Source organism: Bos indicus x Bos taurus, chromosome 7, assembly GCF_003369695.1.
Source record: "Bos indicus x Bos taurus breed Angus x Brahman F1 hybrid chromosome 7, Bos_hybrid_MaternalHap_v2.0, whole genome shotgun sequence".
In the NCBI taxonomy this organism is placed as follows: domain Eukaryota; kingdom Metazoa; phylum Chordata; class Mammalia; order Artiodactyla; family Bovidae; genus Bos; species Bos indicus x Bos taurus.
The window spans coordinates 63,086,284-63,101,143 of NC_040082.1; the positions used below are offsets into that span (position 1 = coordinate 63,086,284).

The 14,860-nt window shown below is 42.9% G+C and overlaps 1 protein-coding gene across 3 annotated transcripts in view; it reads left to right on the forward strand.

Moving 5' to 3' along the window:
• TRPC7 (transient receptor potential cation channel subfamily C member 7) overlaps positions 1–14,860 on the forward strand; it is a 151,954-nt gene that overhangs the window by 87,213 nt on the left and 49,881 nt on the right. For all 3 annotated transcript variants that reach the window (XM_027546432.1, XM_027546434.1, XM_027546435.1), the window contains one exon: positions 5,898–6,114. In XM_027546432.1, the coding sequence (XP_027402233.1) occupies positions 5,898–6,114 (217 nt within the window). The remainder of the gene's footprint in view (positions 1–5,897; positions 6,115–14,860) is intronic.

The following is a 14,860-nucleotide window of genomic DNA, read 5'->3' on the forward strand; positions in this document are numbered from 1 at the left end:
GTCCTCTCTAAAGGCCCCTGGTCCCCAAGAGGAGTGGCCTGGTGGGGAACTCTGTTAAGGTGCTGGTGTCTCTCAACCCATGGGTCGTGCCTTTATATCTGTCCAGTAATTCTATAGAAAAGCCAGTCATTCTAGCAATTCCATGTGCTAAGAGCTTTACTATACTTCCCTCAAAGAAATTAGACTTTTGATGCTTTTATAAATGTATTCATAAAATGTCACTGCTAAACCTCATCAATCTGCCAATGTCCGTCCATGTCTAGCAAATGTTGAGATTTCTGTTTCCAACTTAATGGTGCACTTACCTCCTAATAGTTGCTGTCCAAATTTAACAACTATCAGGGACCAAAATTTCTGAGCCTGCCAGAATAACCTCATCATATCTTTCCTATTGAAATCCCAAGGCTGTCCATTATATTTTTAAGTTTCTGAGGGTCCCTAAAAGACAGCTGAATAAGGAGATGATATAGGTGAAGAGTGTCAACAGGAATTGAGCTTACTAACACGGAGACTAAAGAGGGTAACCAAGTCATAGACACGTACATATGGTAATAACTACAGGTCTGGAACACGGCACTGGTTTGTCAGGGTCAATAAAGAGAATAGTGATTTTTCATCGTTTCACCACTGAAGGGTCGGTGAGTTCTTGTTCACATGGATGCTCTCAGGTAAATCTCTTCCCAGAGAGCTCTTTATCCTCTAAGCAAGGATAAAGCTCTTTTGCCATGCCAAAGAGCTTGTATGACTGATTGCACTGTTTTCCATCCTTTGATTTCCCATTCTGATGCATAATTTAGGTTGTCTGTCTGTTAAAATCTGAGAGCTGAGAAAATAACCATCATCCTCAAGGGCTCAAAATACCTCTCAGCAGCAGGTAGATGGGAGAAGTCAGCATCAAGAGTGCTGAGGAACTGCACAAGTTCTAGTTATACAAGTACAAGAGGGGAAGCTGTCTACCTCTGTTACCTGTTAACCCTTGTGGTCCAGCTGTCCTTATAAATTAGTACACAGACTTGGAAAGCGAGAGCTGTAAACAACTTTAGACTCCTACCTGATGTCTTTGCACTGTGCAGTGTAACAGTTCATAACTCTTGCATGTAGAAATATTAAAATGTTAGTCATTTCCCTAAACCTCCTTTAGCCTCATCCCAACAAAATCATCTCGTTAGAAAGGAACGAGAAACTACAGCTTTTGAAGGCCCAGCCTTGACAAAGCTGCAATGTTGTCCAGAGACAAGACAGAGAGAGGACAGTGCCTCCACAGGTCTTTGTATCCTCCTCATCTGTAGCTACCAGAGAGCTGAAAATGAAGTGAAAGGCGCTTAGTTGCGTCTGACTCTTTGCGACCCCATTGACTAATACAGTCCATGGAATTCTGCAGGCCAGAATACTGGACTGACACACGATTAAATAAAAATCCTAAGGCAATGTTTAAAGCATTGCCACAGAGGGGAAATCTGTGCCAGGAAATAGAGCATTTTCTGCTCTTCTGTTCCAATAGCTGCTGCCCTCAAATCCAGACAGAGGGTCCATCACATGTCTCCCTGCTGGGAGAGGACTTACGAGTGCCAGACGGCTGACCACCTCGTCCTTAGCCAAGTCTGAGCCCTGCAAAATTCTCTCCCCATCTCTCCACCCATTTCCTACCAGGGTTTTTCTTGTTTCTGTCTCCACTAGAAAGCCAGCCACTTTGAAGGGAAGACCCAACTCTTACAGCTTGTTTTAGCTCCATCACCTGCAGTGTCCATCATCAACTTGTCCATAGATAGTTCCCCAAAGGGCTCATAACATAAATACATAAGGACGCTATAGAGGTCTCCCTTTGTGAATCCTTGCACACAAGCTTTTCAAGAGTCAGTTGATTTTTTTTTTCCCTTGGTCTTTTTTTTTAGTCAGTCGATTTTAAGTTCCCCCTTAGGAGAACTGCCTGAGGCTCTCCAGTGCCACGTACTATAGTATTTCCTATAGGTCAGCAGCTATGCTGCACTGCACATGTTAAATAATTCATTCCCAACATCAACTCTATGCAATAAGTACTATTTTATCCCCATCTTACAGGCGCCTTCACTGAGACACAAAGGGATTAAGAAACTTGCCAAAAACCACAGAGCTGTGATTCAAATCCAGGGTCTCTGCTGCAGAGACTGTCCATGTCCACACACACACACCCCAGCATTCCCAATCACCCAGTCACATTGGCAGCATTACAGCCTTCAGTGCTGGATGTAAAGGTCTTAGCTGCTGACTACTGACCTTGGAATGAATCTGATTCAGAGCTTTATAGTTAGCAGGGCTTCTCTAGAAGGGAAGAGTCAAAATCAACATGTGATTTTCACTACTCATTCCTCTTCTTTCCGTAGAAGCCCTACCTTTATAACCCACTATTACTCAGCACCTCTTCAGCCCCCAGGACAAAGAGTAGAATCACATGGTAATGTGAAAACACGATGATCAGAGACACCATGTGCTGAGTGAACATATACTCCCCACTTCAAAGAAAGAAGATTCCTGAGCCCTGGGTTAGAGATTTTTAAAAAGAATTTTTGAGGGAGCATTCTGAGTAATATGCCACGAATTTAGTCAAGGTCATTCAAAAATGTGAGACCCACTCCAGCCTTGTATGTTTCTTTTGGAAAACGCTTGATCCAAAGCCTGCCTCAGCTGATTCAGCTTTGCACAGCTTGGACACTAAGCCCTTGCTTATGGCCACTGGCAGCAGGCAGCAAGTGAGGGTGGCATTTGATGAGAAAGACTGGGGGCTCTGAGTGAGGAGAGATGCTGGCAACAGTCTCTGCATGCTGTCCTGCAGTCATGGCCTGTCTCGTGGGCTTGTGGCTGCAAGGTCTCCATTAACTGCTTCCACTTGTGGGCTAAGAGCCCAGTGCCACTAAACACAGAGGGGTGTCGACAAGTAAAAGCAGGTGCCCACCCTGAGGGCTGGAGAATGAAGTTCATTTGGAGCTAATTCGGGAGAACTACTCAGTTATTCTCATATTCATCTGTTTCCCAAAGTAAAAGAATTGCACCCAGAAAGTCTGGGGTAAGCCAGAGACTTAGGGCTGCAAGCTTGGGTTTCCTGATATGTTTTCAACTCATCAGGGCCAAGTAATGATGCAGCTGCCTGAGCCCACGTCTCAGACTCACCAGCTGTGCTCTTCTAGCAGAGCACACCAAGGCCTATGTCTTCTGAAGCTCTTCCACCTCTTTTTACACCTAACTCTGTTATCTGACCCAGATTTAATGACTCCACAACTAAGAGCAGCAGGTATATATTGGTTAACTTTTCTCCTTTATTTTGGTTCACCTGGTGGCCTTGTGAAAGGAGCAAATTTTCCCCAAGCATAATTTGCTTCAAAAAATTGAGACAAATAGGAAATGTCACCAAAATAAAAGAAAAAGGAAATCACTGAAATGATTTGATCTCATCTGACCTTTATAATGTTTACCTGCTAAAAAGATGCTTTCAAGACCAGAAGAAAAATAGGAAAAATGCATCAATTACTAACCTCGCTTTTCCTCCCTATGGCTTAAATCAAGGGGGACTGAGTTCAGGGTAACCTTCCACAACTCTGAAGGGCCTTATCAGGGATTTTCCTTATGGTCTGCAATAAGTACAGTAACTCTGACAGGTGCATTTTCTGCCAGAAGACAACTATTTGAGTGAGGGGACAAAGAAAACATTAAATTTCTCAAAGCAGCTCCTGTGGGGAATCCCAGGGCCAGCAAGGTTGCACCTGCGTGGCAGATCCCTGCAGTCAGGTACCTGCCTCGATGAGAAGATGGAGAGATGTCCCCATGTCCTCATCCAGGTAGTCACCAGGAGATGTTACTTAGAGCCCAGTGATTAAGGAGTAGGGAAACTTGGCTGTCAATCCTTTTAACAGCTGTGTCTGTCTCCATCTTCCCCACCTTTGTCTGGCATCTCTGGGACCCTGCTGGGACATGCAGACCTGGTATCCCTTGCCCTCTCAACCCTTCCTCTCCCCACTCTGCAGTCATTCTCCCACTTCCCTCCCCTCTCTCCACTACCCCAGCCAGGGCACAGTGACAGGAAACCATGCAGTGACTATGTAAGAATGTCTCCTGTCTACAGCAAATTATCCCAGCTTGTTGGCTGGGAAATGGGCTCCAAAATGCCAACTCAGTCAGATAAAATGCTGAAAAACTTAAAGTAGGTTTATGACATCACATTCATAAGTCAACATGAAACATGGTTAAATTCCTTTTTTTTTTCCCCACTGAATTTATATGAGGTATTTTATTTGTCCTTATATTTAGTCTCTGCATCCTGAATTTAGTACATCTACCTATGGCTAAAAATTATCTACAGTCTGTACTTTGTAAATAACAAGGTTAAACTTCATAGAGAAATGTCATACGTAGGACGTTTGAGGGCCTCATGGTTTTCAGGTAAACCTCTCTGTCCACTTCTGAAGTTATTCTAGTGCCATCTGACAATCTGATAAGACAGGTGACTCCAAACAAGTTCTTTCCAGCACAAGTAGGGATTTCCAATGTTCAGACTTAAAATGCAGTTTTTTAAAAAAATGATTTTTTAAAAAAACTATCATTTTTAATTTCAACAGATGGGTTCTATGGCATTAGAATGTTACAGTAATAACTAGCACTGTTAAAGTGGATGATTATCACACTGAAGTATATTGAAAAACACTATCAAGCCATCTGACTTATAAATGTTATGCTGAATATAGTCATAGTTAGGGAAGTTTCACCAGGAGAAACCCTATAGTTGATCTTCTGCTGAACCAATACTCGATATGCTGGCTGACATTTCACTCTGGGACTCCTGAATAAAGCAGAACATGAACATTAATTGGTCACCAACTGTAAATGAACATTTGCCCTGGAGAAGGAACTGTGTTCCAGAAAAGGTCCTCCTCTTTGCTCTTATTAGTACACCTGGCTGAGGGGTCAGATTAGGTGAGGGTGACAGCGGTGACCTGGAAGAGACCCAAGTGAATTAATTCACAAGAGTCACCAAAGACCCCTTAGGCAGCCCTCGAGTTACATCTCAGAGACCCAAGTGGCCTTTGCCTTATCCATGGCAAGCCACGGATAAGAAGATGTGACCAACACCTGCTCCCTAACAGGCATCTTTTGGAGCACTTCGGGTTCACATGGAACTGCACAAATTAATCACGTTCTCGGCCACAAAGAAAAGCCCAGGAAGTTTTAGAGTAGTATAATAGAGGCTAGGATCTGAACATACTGCGATAAAATTAGGAGTTTTTAAAGCAAGGGGGGAAAGTCCTATGTATCTAAAAACTAAATAACCTCTGCCTTAAAATGAAATCAAAAGGGAAATTATAAAATATTTATAATTGAGTATCAAGGAAAATGCTACAAGTCAAAATATATAGAACACGGCTAAAGCAGAACCTAGTGCAAACTGTACAGCTTTAAATAAATTTACCAGGATAGAATAAATGCTGAAAATAAATCACCTCACCTAAAATCCAAGAAAATAGACCAAAGAACAACAGAGCATATCCAAAGTAATTTTTTAAAGAAAAATTCTGAACTCTATTGAAACTGATTTTTTTTTCTAGATTTAAAAAGCATAAAATTCTTATCCATGTGGCCGTGGGTAGCTGTGCAGCCAGACTGTAACATGATGTTACATCAGTGTGTGTCGCTCCTTTCTCTTACCACTCCCACTGAATTTTCTAAACAGGAAAAATTAAAGTCATTAGAAAATGGATTCAGTCAAGCAGCCTCTCACATAAAAACTCTAGAAAATGTCTGGGTTTGGTGAGCAGCTTCTGTCCAAAATGAAGAATTCTCTGGTTCAACTTTCAGCAAACGCCTTTTAAAGAGAGCCCTGCGCCTGCCTGAAGCTGCCAGATTAACGTGTCTTATACACATTTTGTTTCCAGCTAGGACGAACACTGAGGAGCCCTTTCATGAAATTTGTAGCCCATGCAGTTTCTTTCACCATCTTCTTGGGATTGTTGGTTGTGAACGCATCAGACCGCTTTGAAGGCGTGAAAACCCTGCCCAACGAAACCTTCACAGACTACCCAAAACAGATCTTCAGAGTGAAAACTACACAATTCTCCTGGACAGAAATGCTCATCATGAAGTGGGTCTTGGGTAAGCAAGTCACTCTGTCTTTTATTCTCTCCTCCTCTAGTTATTTTAGGCCCTTATTAAACTCTGACTTCAGAAGCTCTTCTTCTCTTGAATGCACTCTTGACAGACAAAATGGTGAGGAGATGACCAGCACAGAAGTCAAAGTCAACCTCTGTCTGTGCTGGTATAAAAGGTGCACAGACCTGCAATATAAATCCCAATTTTGAAAGGATTTGTTTGGGGGGAATTCATTCCATACTTTTTATTATATGTGTATTGAAAGTGACTATAAAGTGTCTGTGTGGGGGGGGTGGGGGGGACATGTGGTCTTACTCATTTAAATATAGTCTACTAGAAGCCTAGCAGCTCAGATGGTAAAGAATCCGCCTGCAATGCAGGAGACCTGGGTTCATTCCCTGAGTCAGGATGATCCCCTAGAGAAGGGAATGGCTACCCATTCCAGTATTCTTGCCTGGAGAATTCCACGGACAGAGGAGCCTGCTGGATTACAGTCCATGGGGTCCCAAAGAGTCAGGCATGACTGAGCAACTAACACTAGTAGCCTTAGGAAAAAAGTATAAGAGTGAAAGTTTAAAAGATATTTTTTGTTACCACTGAATACTGATACATAGTAAATTACCAATAACAAAAATCTAAAAAGTTAGGGGACTAACATATTCTCATTATCTGTGCTAATGAACATAATGAAGCTGTGAAATTCCTCTTTGTGGTGATATTTTGTGCTGCCAAGGTCCGCCACTAGAATTGCCAAGGAAATTATTCCCAGGTATCTCAATGACTAGCCAAGACAGGGTATCTCCTTTTCCATAACTCACAAGAACTATTACTAGTAGAAATAAGCAAGATAAAATAAAACAGACAATGGCTAAAAGTGTACATGGTCAAATGTGTTATAGATTTTTCTAACACTGAATTGATTGGTAAAAAAAAATCAGACTTTGTAAGAAACAATGAAAAATTGCAAAAGTTACAACCAGTGATATTGTATATAACCAAAACTTGATCAATAAACTATAAGATTTACATCAAAACGATTTGAATTTGATAAGAATGTTTTGAGTAAAACTAAACCGAAAAAAGACAAAAAATTTATGCAGAATCAAGATTTGATCAATTAATTAAACTGTCCTAATGATATTCACCACCACCCACCACCCCACCCACCCCTAATGGCCTTTCTTAACAACAATTCAGTATCGGCATAGCATTCGTCATGTTTTTGTTCACAAACATTGAGTCAAAACATATTCAGGGTCAAAGTGTCTGCACTACCAATCAACAAATTCACAGAAGAACGAATACTTGAAAAGACAGCCTAACACCTGCCCTGCGCTAATTACATGACTGCACAGTGCCACAGGTTCAACCTTTCTGGCCTAAGAGCACAAGAGTTGAACCACTGAAGAAGATCCCATAGACCCCCAAGCTGGGAACAACTTGGAATACGGCCTTTAAGCTGCATCTCTCAGTCATAACAAGGTAATGAGGAGAAGAATGGTTTGACCCAAAGGGCAGAAGCAGGAAAGCATGCCATGCTTCCCAGGAGCTTTTAGTCAACCGGCAAGTCTGCAACCAAAGGCTCACTTGGTGGACTTGCCGGCACTCAAGTTGCAAAGGAACAGTAAAGCCTGTTGTAGAGTGAGTTCTGTGGCCCTTCCACTGTTCAGAGTCTATCCTCATTCTCCCTAGCGTAACGCCCCACCTCCAATTTAACTAAATTAAGCACTTTAACACTAGGTACTTTGCAATGGTCTGAATGTTTGTGTCTCCCCAAATTCATATGTTAAGACCCTAATTCCAATGTGATGGTATTAGAAGTAGGGCCTCTGGGAGGTGCTTAGGTCATGAGCGTGGAGCCCTCATAAATAGGATTAGTGTCCTTTAAAAGAGACCCCAGAGTGTGCTCTTACCCTCACTCTGCCACATGAGGATACAGCAAGCAATTTGCAATCTGAAACATTCTGGCACCACGATCTTGGACTTACAGCCTCCAGAACTATGAGAAGGAAATTTCTGTTCATAAGACACTCAGTCTGTGCAGCTTTGTTATAGCAACTCAAATTAAAACATCGTTTTCTTTAAAAAAAAAAAAAACCTCATATGTTGGGTTTATGAATAAAACAAAGGATTTACAGCACCACTCACTCACTCACCTCATAACCCCACCTGGACAGCAGGTATAAGACTAACGAGTGCAAGCATATTCCCCCTTAAATGGGTATCCTATCATATGTTACAGTGATTCTCCTACTAGGTCATGATGTCGTCCTGATTCCATATTTCTCTTCCTGGGTGTCAGGGCATTATCACAATAAGAAAGAAGTATCTCTAGCTACAGAGGTCCCAGCTTCCAGCTTCTACCCATCAAAGCAAAGCTGAATTTTCAAGACTGTTACGTCATTAGTATTATGAAGGGGAAGGCTTATTTTTCATTGACCTACTTCCTGTTACATTTGAGAAAAAAGAAAGATTCTAACTACTTTTTCTTACTAGATTATATTTTTCAAACTTTTATTGTAAATAATTTTAAGAATTGGAAATATCAAGAGAAGATTATAATGAACCCTTTGGGCCAATCTCTCATCTTCAACAATTAGTAAATCAACACTAATCTTTGTTTCATCTTACTTCCCTTCTCCCAACCCTGTAAAATTTTGAGTCGAATCCTAGGTATCATAAAATTTCATTTACAAACATTTTGTGTGAATCCTAAAAGAAAATTTCTCTTTTACTTTTTTCCAATCTTTATGTGCTGCAAGTTCACTGACATTTTTTCCGAATCATCTGTGATTTTGATTTTCAACCAATGAATTTTTCATTTCAAATATTGTATTTTTCAACCCTTTAAGTTCCACTTGGTTCCCTCTTATAACTTTCATTTCCCTTTTTGTGGTATTTATATTTTACTTTAAATCCTTGAACATAATGTATGTATTTATAGTAAGAACTGTTATAAAGTCCTAATTTCATCATTTCTATTGTTTTTGGGTTACTAACTAAACTTTCTCCAGACATGGATCATTTTTTCCTATATCTTAGTGAGTTAGTAATTTCTGATTGAATGATTGACACATCACATGCAATATTGTTCAGCATCTAGATTTTATTGTCTTCAAAGAGATACTTTGTTTTATTCTAACAGGTTGTTAAATTCTTACAGATGAGTTTGGTCCTTTTCAGACTTTCACAGAGTGGACCTGGAGAAGCTTTACAATAGGATTGATTATCCTTGTACTAGAGACACACATCTGGGGTCACTACTAAATGGCCTCAGTAATCAACAAAGGCTCTCAAGTCTGGAGGGTCAGAACTCAAACATGTCTCCACTCTGGGTGAACAGTTTCTGAGCCTTAGAAATGATTCAGCTTACATCTCTCTGGCTGTTATTTATAGTGTTTTACTCAATGCATTCGTGACTTAATATTATGGGAACATTCAAAAGGATTTTACTTATGTAATTTACTTATGTAAATTTCTGGACTAGTTTTGTGTTTGGTTTTGTGTTTTTGGTTATGCATAGTACCTTTCTCTCTGGAACCCTGCCATATAACATCTAACCACTTTAACCTTCCTGAACTCCAATCTCTGTCTCTTCAATTCATTGGGACTGCTTCTATGCTTCTAGGATCCCTCTCTACACCCTGCACATTGAAATGTGCCTCCGATAAAAAAAAATACAGGGCTATCATGTGACTTATCTTGCTTGTTTCTCTTCACCAAGGATCACAGTGCTGTGCTATTTCCAACATCTGAAAATAGTTTCTTTTTTTCCCCAGTTTACTGCTTCACCATGACAGATAATAGAAATCGGGTTTCTTTTTCTAAAACTGAACTATAAACATAAAAGAAAATGAATAATCCATTTTCAAATACCCAGTCAGTATTCAAATGTCTTTGAGAAGATAAATTGAATAAATACCTGCCTAGCTTCCTTTCTCTCCTCCTTCAGGCCTCTGTTCACATTTTATCTTATCAGAGGAGTTGAGCTGGTAAGAGGAAGCTCTCTCACCTACCCTCTTGGGTGAGATGAAATATGAACAGAGACCTGAAGGAAGAGACAAAGCAGGCTCTGCAGGCATCTGGGTGAAAAGCATCCAGAAAGACAGTTCAGTATGTGTTGACGGCTTGGATTCAGCAGCAAGCGGGCGGAGTCTGAGCAACAGCAAAGAAACCATTGGCTGCAAAAGAATAAATAAGGGAGAGATGGCAGAGGAGAGGGCACAAGGCCAGGCAGGGCCAATCACGCAAGGCCATGGAGGCCGTGGTACAGAGCTGAGAGGACCAGAAACGGCTGGGTAGTTCTGACCACAGAAGTGACATCCCACAACTTCATTTTCTAGTGGATTGCAGGCTGCTGGGTAGAGAACAGATGACTCTGGGACAAGAGCAGAAACAGGGAAACCAGTTAGGAGGCCACTACAGTAATTCAGATGGAAAATGGCTGATTTTGAGGAGGTAGTAGAGTACGTTATATTTTGCAGGTAAAATCAATCATAGTAATTGCTACTGGATTGTCTGTGGAGTGTAAGAGAAAGAAGGTGGTCAAGGAAAATTCCAAGTGTTTTAGTTCAAAAGGCATAACAGAGATTTCCTCAAAGGCAGAAACTGCAGCCATGAAATTAAAAGACTCTTGCTCCTTGGAAGAAAAGCTATGACAAATCAAGACAGCGTATTAAAAAGCAGAGACGTCACTTTGCTGACAAAGGTCTGGCAAGTCAAAGCTATGATTTTTCCAGTAGTCATGTAAGGATGTGAGAGTCGGACCATAAAGAAGGCTGAGTGTGGAAGAATTGATGATCTCAAACTATGGTGCTGCATAAGACTCTTGAGAGTCCCTAGGACTGCAAGGAGATCAAACCAGTCAATCCTAAAGGAAATCAATCCTGAATATTCATTGGAAGGACTGATGCTGAAGTTGAAGTCCCCATACTTTGGTCACCTGATGCAAAGAGTCGACTCACTGGAAAAGAACCTGATGCTGGGAAAGACTGAGGGCAAGAGGAGAAGAGTGTGACAGAGGATGAGATGGTTGGATGGGATCTCAACTCAATGGACATGAGTTTGAGCAAACTCTGGGAGACAGTGAAGGACAGGAAAGCTGGCATGCTGCAGTCCATGCGGTCGCAAAGAGTCGGACACAACTGAGTGGCTGAACAACAACTAAGGCAGGAAAGACCAGGGAAGGAGCAGTTTGAAGAGAGACATGGAAATCAAGAGTTCAGTTGAGATTATCTGTTAGATCTCCAAGTGGAAATGTCAAGTAGCAAACTGGATGTACATGCTGAAGTTCAGAGAGGCTGGGGTTGGAAACACTATTCGGGAGTGTCAGTCTATTAAAAGTAAATTGTATGCAATACCTCAACTGTGAATGTGAACAGATGAACCAAGGACCAAGCCCTCCGGCACAGCAATATTTAAAGGATGGGGAAACAAGAAGAATCTTATCCAGCAAAGGAGACTGAAGTAAGAGTGGTGTCCGAGAAGCCAACCAAAGTCACTGTGTCAAGACCCACGGACTGATCACTTATGTCGAATGGTGCTGACAGATCAGGTGACAGGAGGCCTGAGGATGGACCACTGACTTCAGAAGCGAAGTTCCTGAGTAGTGAGAGGGGATGGGACCCAGCAGGCCAGAGGAGGGCTGGTCCTTAGCAGGAGCGCAGACCCTTCGTCTACGGGACCAGGAGGAAGGCGGCGTTGAGGGCACAGAGCAGGTAGCCTGGTAAGCGCAGTGGTAAATGCACTTACTCGGTAAGTTTTCAGTTAGCACTGTTTCCATTTTCTCAGTTTTTTCCTCCACAAATCCATTCTAGTTATTAAGCATTATATTATATACCAGGCACTGTGCCAGATACCAGGGAAGCAGCTCTAAAATAAGACGAATATTATCTCGACTCTAAATACTTCCTGGAGCTCTTTAATTATTCGACGTTGCAACTACTACTAACAACCTGTGAGAGAAACACACTGAGTGCGGAGTTCACTGTGCTGTTCGGGCAGCAAACCCTAAGGTCCACAATCTCATCTCATCTGCCTAGACTTGGCGAGGCCTGAACTGGCATCAGGCCCTTACTGAAAAAGGCCTCAAACACTACACCCGGGCACTGCCAGGAGAAACACAGAAACACGGGTCACGGTTCTCTTCCCCCAGGACTCATGAATATGGTCCTTTGGACAGACTGGCTATACAAACACCCAAAACATGACTCCCTCTCCACCAGCATTTGACAGGACTTCAGGACCCTAACAAGTTCAACTGGCTCCTGCAGAGATGGAGAGAGGGGCTGATCACGAAGAGGTGAGGGGCCTTGTCCAGTGTCCCTGCTTCTGCCCTTATCAGCCCTGTGCCCCAGCAGATGCTCAGCACAGGAGCTAGATCCACTGAAAATGTAATGAGATCGTGTTACTTTGCCTCCAAACTCTTCAATGCCATCCCAGCTCCCCCAGCGTGAGAGCCACTCTCACTGTAAAGGACTCACACCTCCACCTCTGTGCCCTCATCTTCCACCACCTCCAGCCTCCCTTGCTCTCATTTAGCCCCACTGGCCTCCTGGCTTCAAACTGTTTCTGCCTCAGAACCTTGACTTAGGCTGGTCCCTCTGCCTAAGAGTTTTCCCCACGAGCAGTGCCATGGCTTGCTTCCTCACCTCCTCAGGTCTGTGTTCTAAAGTATCCTTTTCTGAGTGAAGCCCTTTTTTAACTGACCTGTTTAAACACATAAGGTCCCGCACTCACTGCCCCCCTAGCCCCCTTCTCTTTTTCTACACGCTTTCCTCTGTTTCTCACCAGGCTCCTCTGTCCATGGGATTTTCCAAGCAAGAATACTGGAATGGGTTGCCCTTTCCTCCTCCAGGGGATCTTCCTGACCCAGGGACTGAATCTGTGTCTCTTGTGTCTCCTGCATTGGCAGGAAGATTCTTTACCACTGTGCCACCTGGAAGCCCCAATTAATATTAGCATTTCTGTAATCAAACAAATTGTCGCTCTTTTCATCTTCTGGGAGCTCTCACTCCATGTGGATATCTGGTATTCCCAATGACCTCTTTCAGAGGCCACGCAGTGTGTCCATGATCTATTGCTTCTCCAAATCTCTACTGGGCATGTGGGTTGTTCTTCTGCTGTACAATTCTATGGAACGGTCAAACCCAATCAGAAATATATTCTTCCTGAACTCCAGATGCTTTACTTGATTACCAGCAGACTTTTGAGACCCTTCTAGATTATAAATCCAGGAGATTTAAAATAAGGGCAGAGGAGGTGGAAGCCACAAGGAGATTAAGACTACATGCAAAGATAGAAGGAAAACCAGGACACAGTATCAAGGAAGACACAAGAAGAGCATGACATGGGAAGGAGAGACGAATTTGCTAGTAGACACGTGTGTTCTCTAGAGCTGTAAGATGACCTGCTTTGGAAAGGACCAAATAAACCAGAGATCATAGATCCTTGGCCTGGAGACTCTCCGACATCAGTTTATACCATAGGAACATATCTTTCTTCCCTATCTCATTAGCAGTCACTCTGGGGTAGAGGAAAGAGCTGATAATCCATTGTGTGAGTTAGAGACTGTGGCTATACCAATGCTCACCAGAGGACTATAACATTTGTGGTCTGCAGACAGCCATGGAGCTTGGAGGGCAGGAAGCCTCTCCACTATGCATGTCACTGCTCCATCTGGGAACAGAATTATGTCATGAAGACTCTCTCGACCCAACTCTTACAGAGACTTGGCAGTGTTTTCTTAAGCAGACACCCCAGCTGAAAGCCCAGCTGAGGGAGATGTAAGCATCCAGCAAAGCAGGAAAACACACTTAAAGAGAAGAGGAGGAAAGAGCCTGAGGCCGGTTAGCAAGAGACCCAGGCCTCACTGTGTCCCTTCCTCCTTGGTGGTTCTGCCTCTCTAAATTTCAGCTTTCGTGTGCATAAAATGTGAGGATCAAGTTGCTCCCTCACCCTACCCACCGCAGATTACAAACTCTCTGAGGGCAGTACTAAGTCTTAGGTGCAAAATCACACATGTAAGTTTGACCAAGAATAAAACTGCAAAAGAAAATGGGCTGTGTTTCTCACCTAAGTCATTCCTTTGATGGTTTCTTCATTTATTTAGGTAAATTCCAAACAGACTACTTCAACCAAACTGCCAAAATTTCTCCCAGTAAGTCAGACCACGTTACTGCTCTGCTTATCACCTTGAGGAGCTATCTGGCAGCTCAGGGTGACTACCTAGACACCGAGCTGCCTGGTCTCCCCCTCATGGCCTGAAGGAGGGCCTTTCAGGATCTACAATCTCCATCCCCTTATCCCTACCAACCCTTAAGCCGTACTGAGCCTCCTGCTACTAATGCTGCTAAGTCACTTCAGTCGTGCCCGACTCTGTGCAACCCCATAGACGGCAGCCCACCAGGCTTCCCCATCCCTGGGATTCTCCAGGCAAGAACACTGGAGTGGGTTGCCATTTCCTTCTCCAATGCATGAAACTGAAAAGTGAAAGTGAAGTTACTCAGTCGTGTCCAACTCTTAGCAACCCCATGGACTGCAGCCTACCAGGCTCCTCTGTCCATGGGATTTTCCAGGCAAGAGTACTGGAGTGGGGTGCCACTGCCTTCTCCGAGCCTCCTGCAGTTTCCTAGAATAGTCTGTTCTCCCTCATGTCCACGGACTTTCCGCCCCTACTCCTTCCCCCAGCTAACTCCTCATGCCAGGAGTCACCTACTTCATTCAGTCAGAAATATGTTATTACAGACAC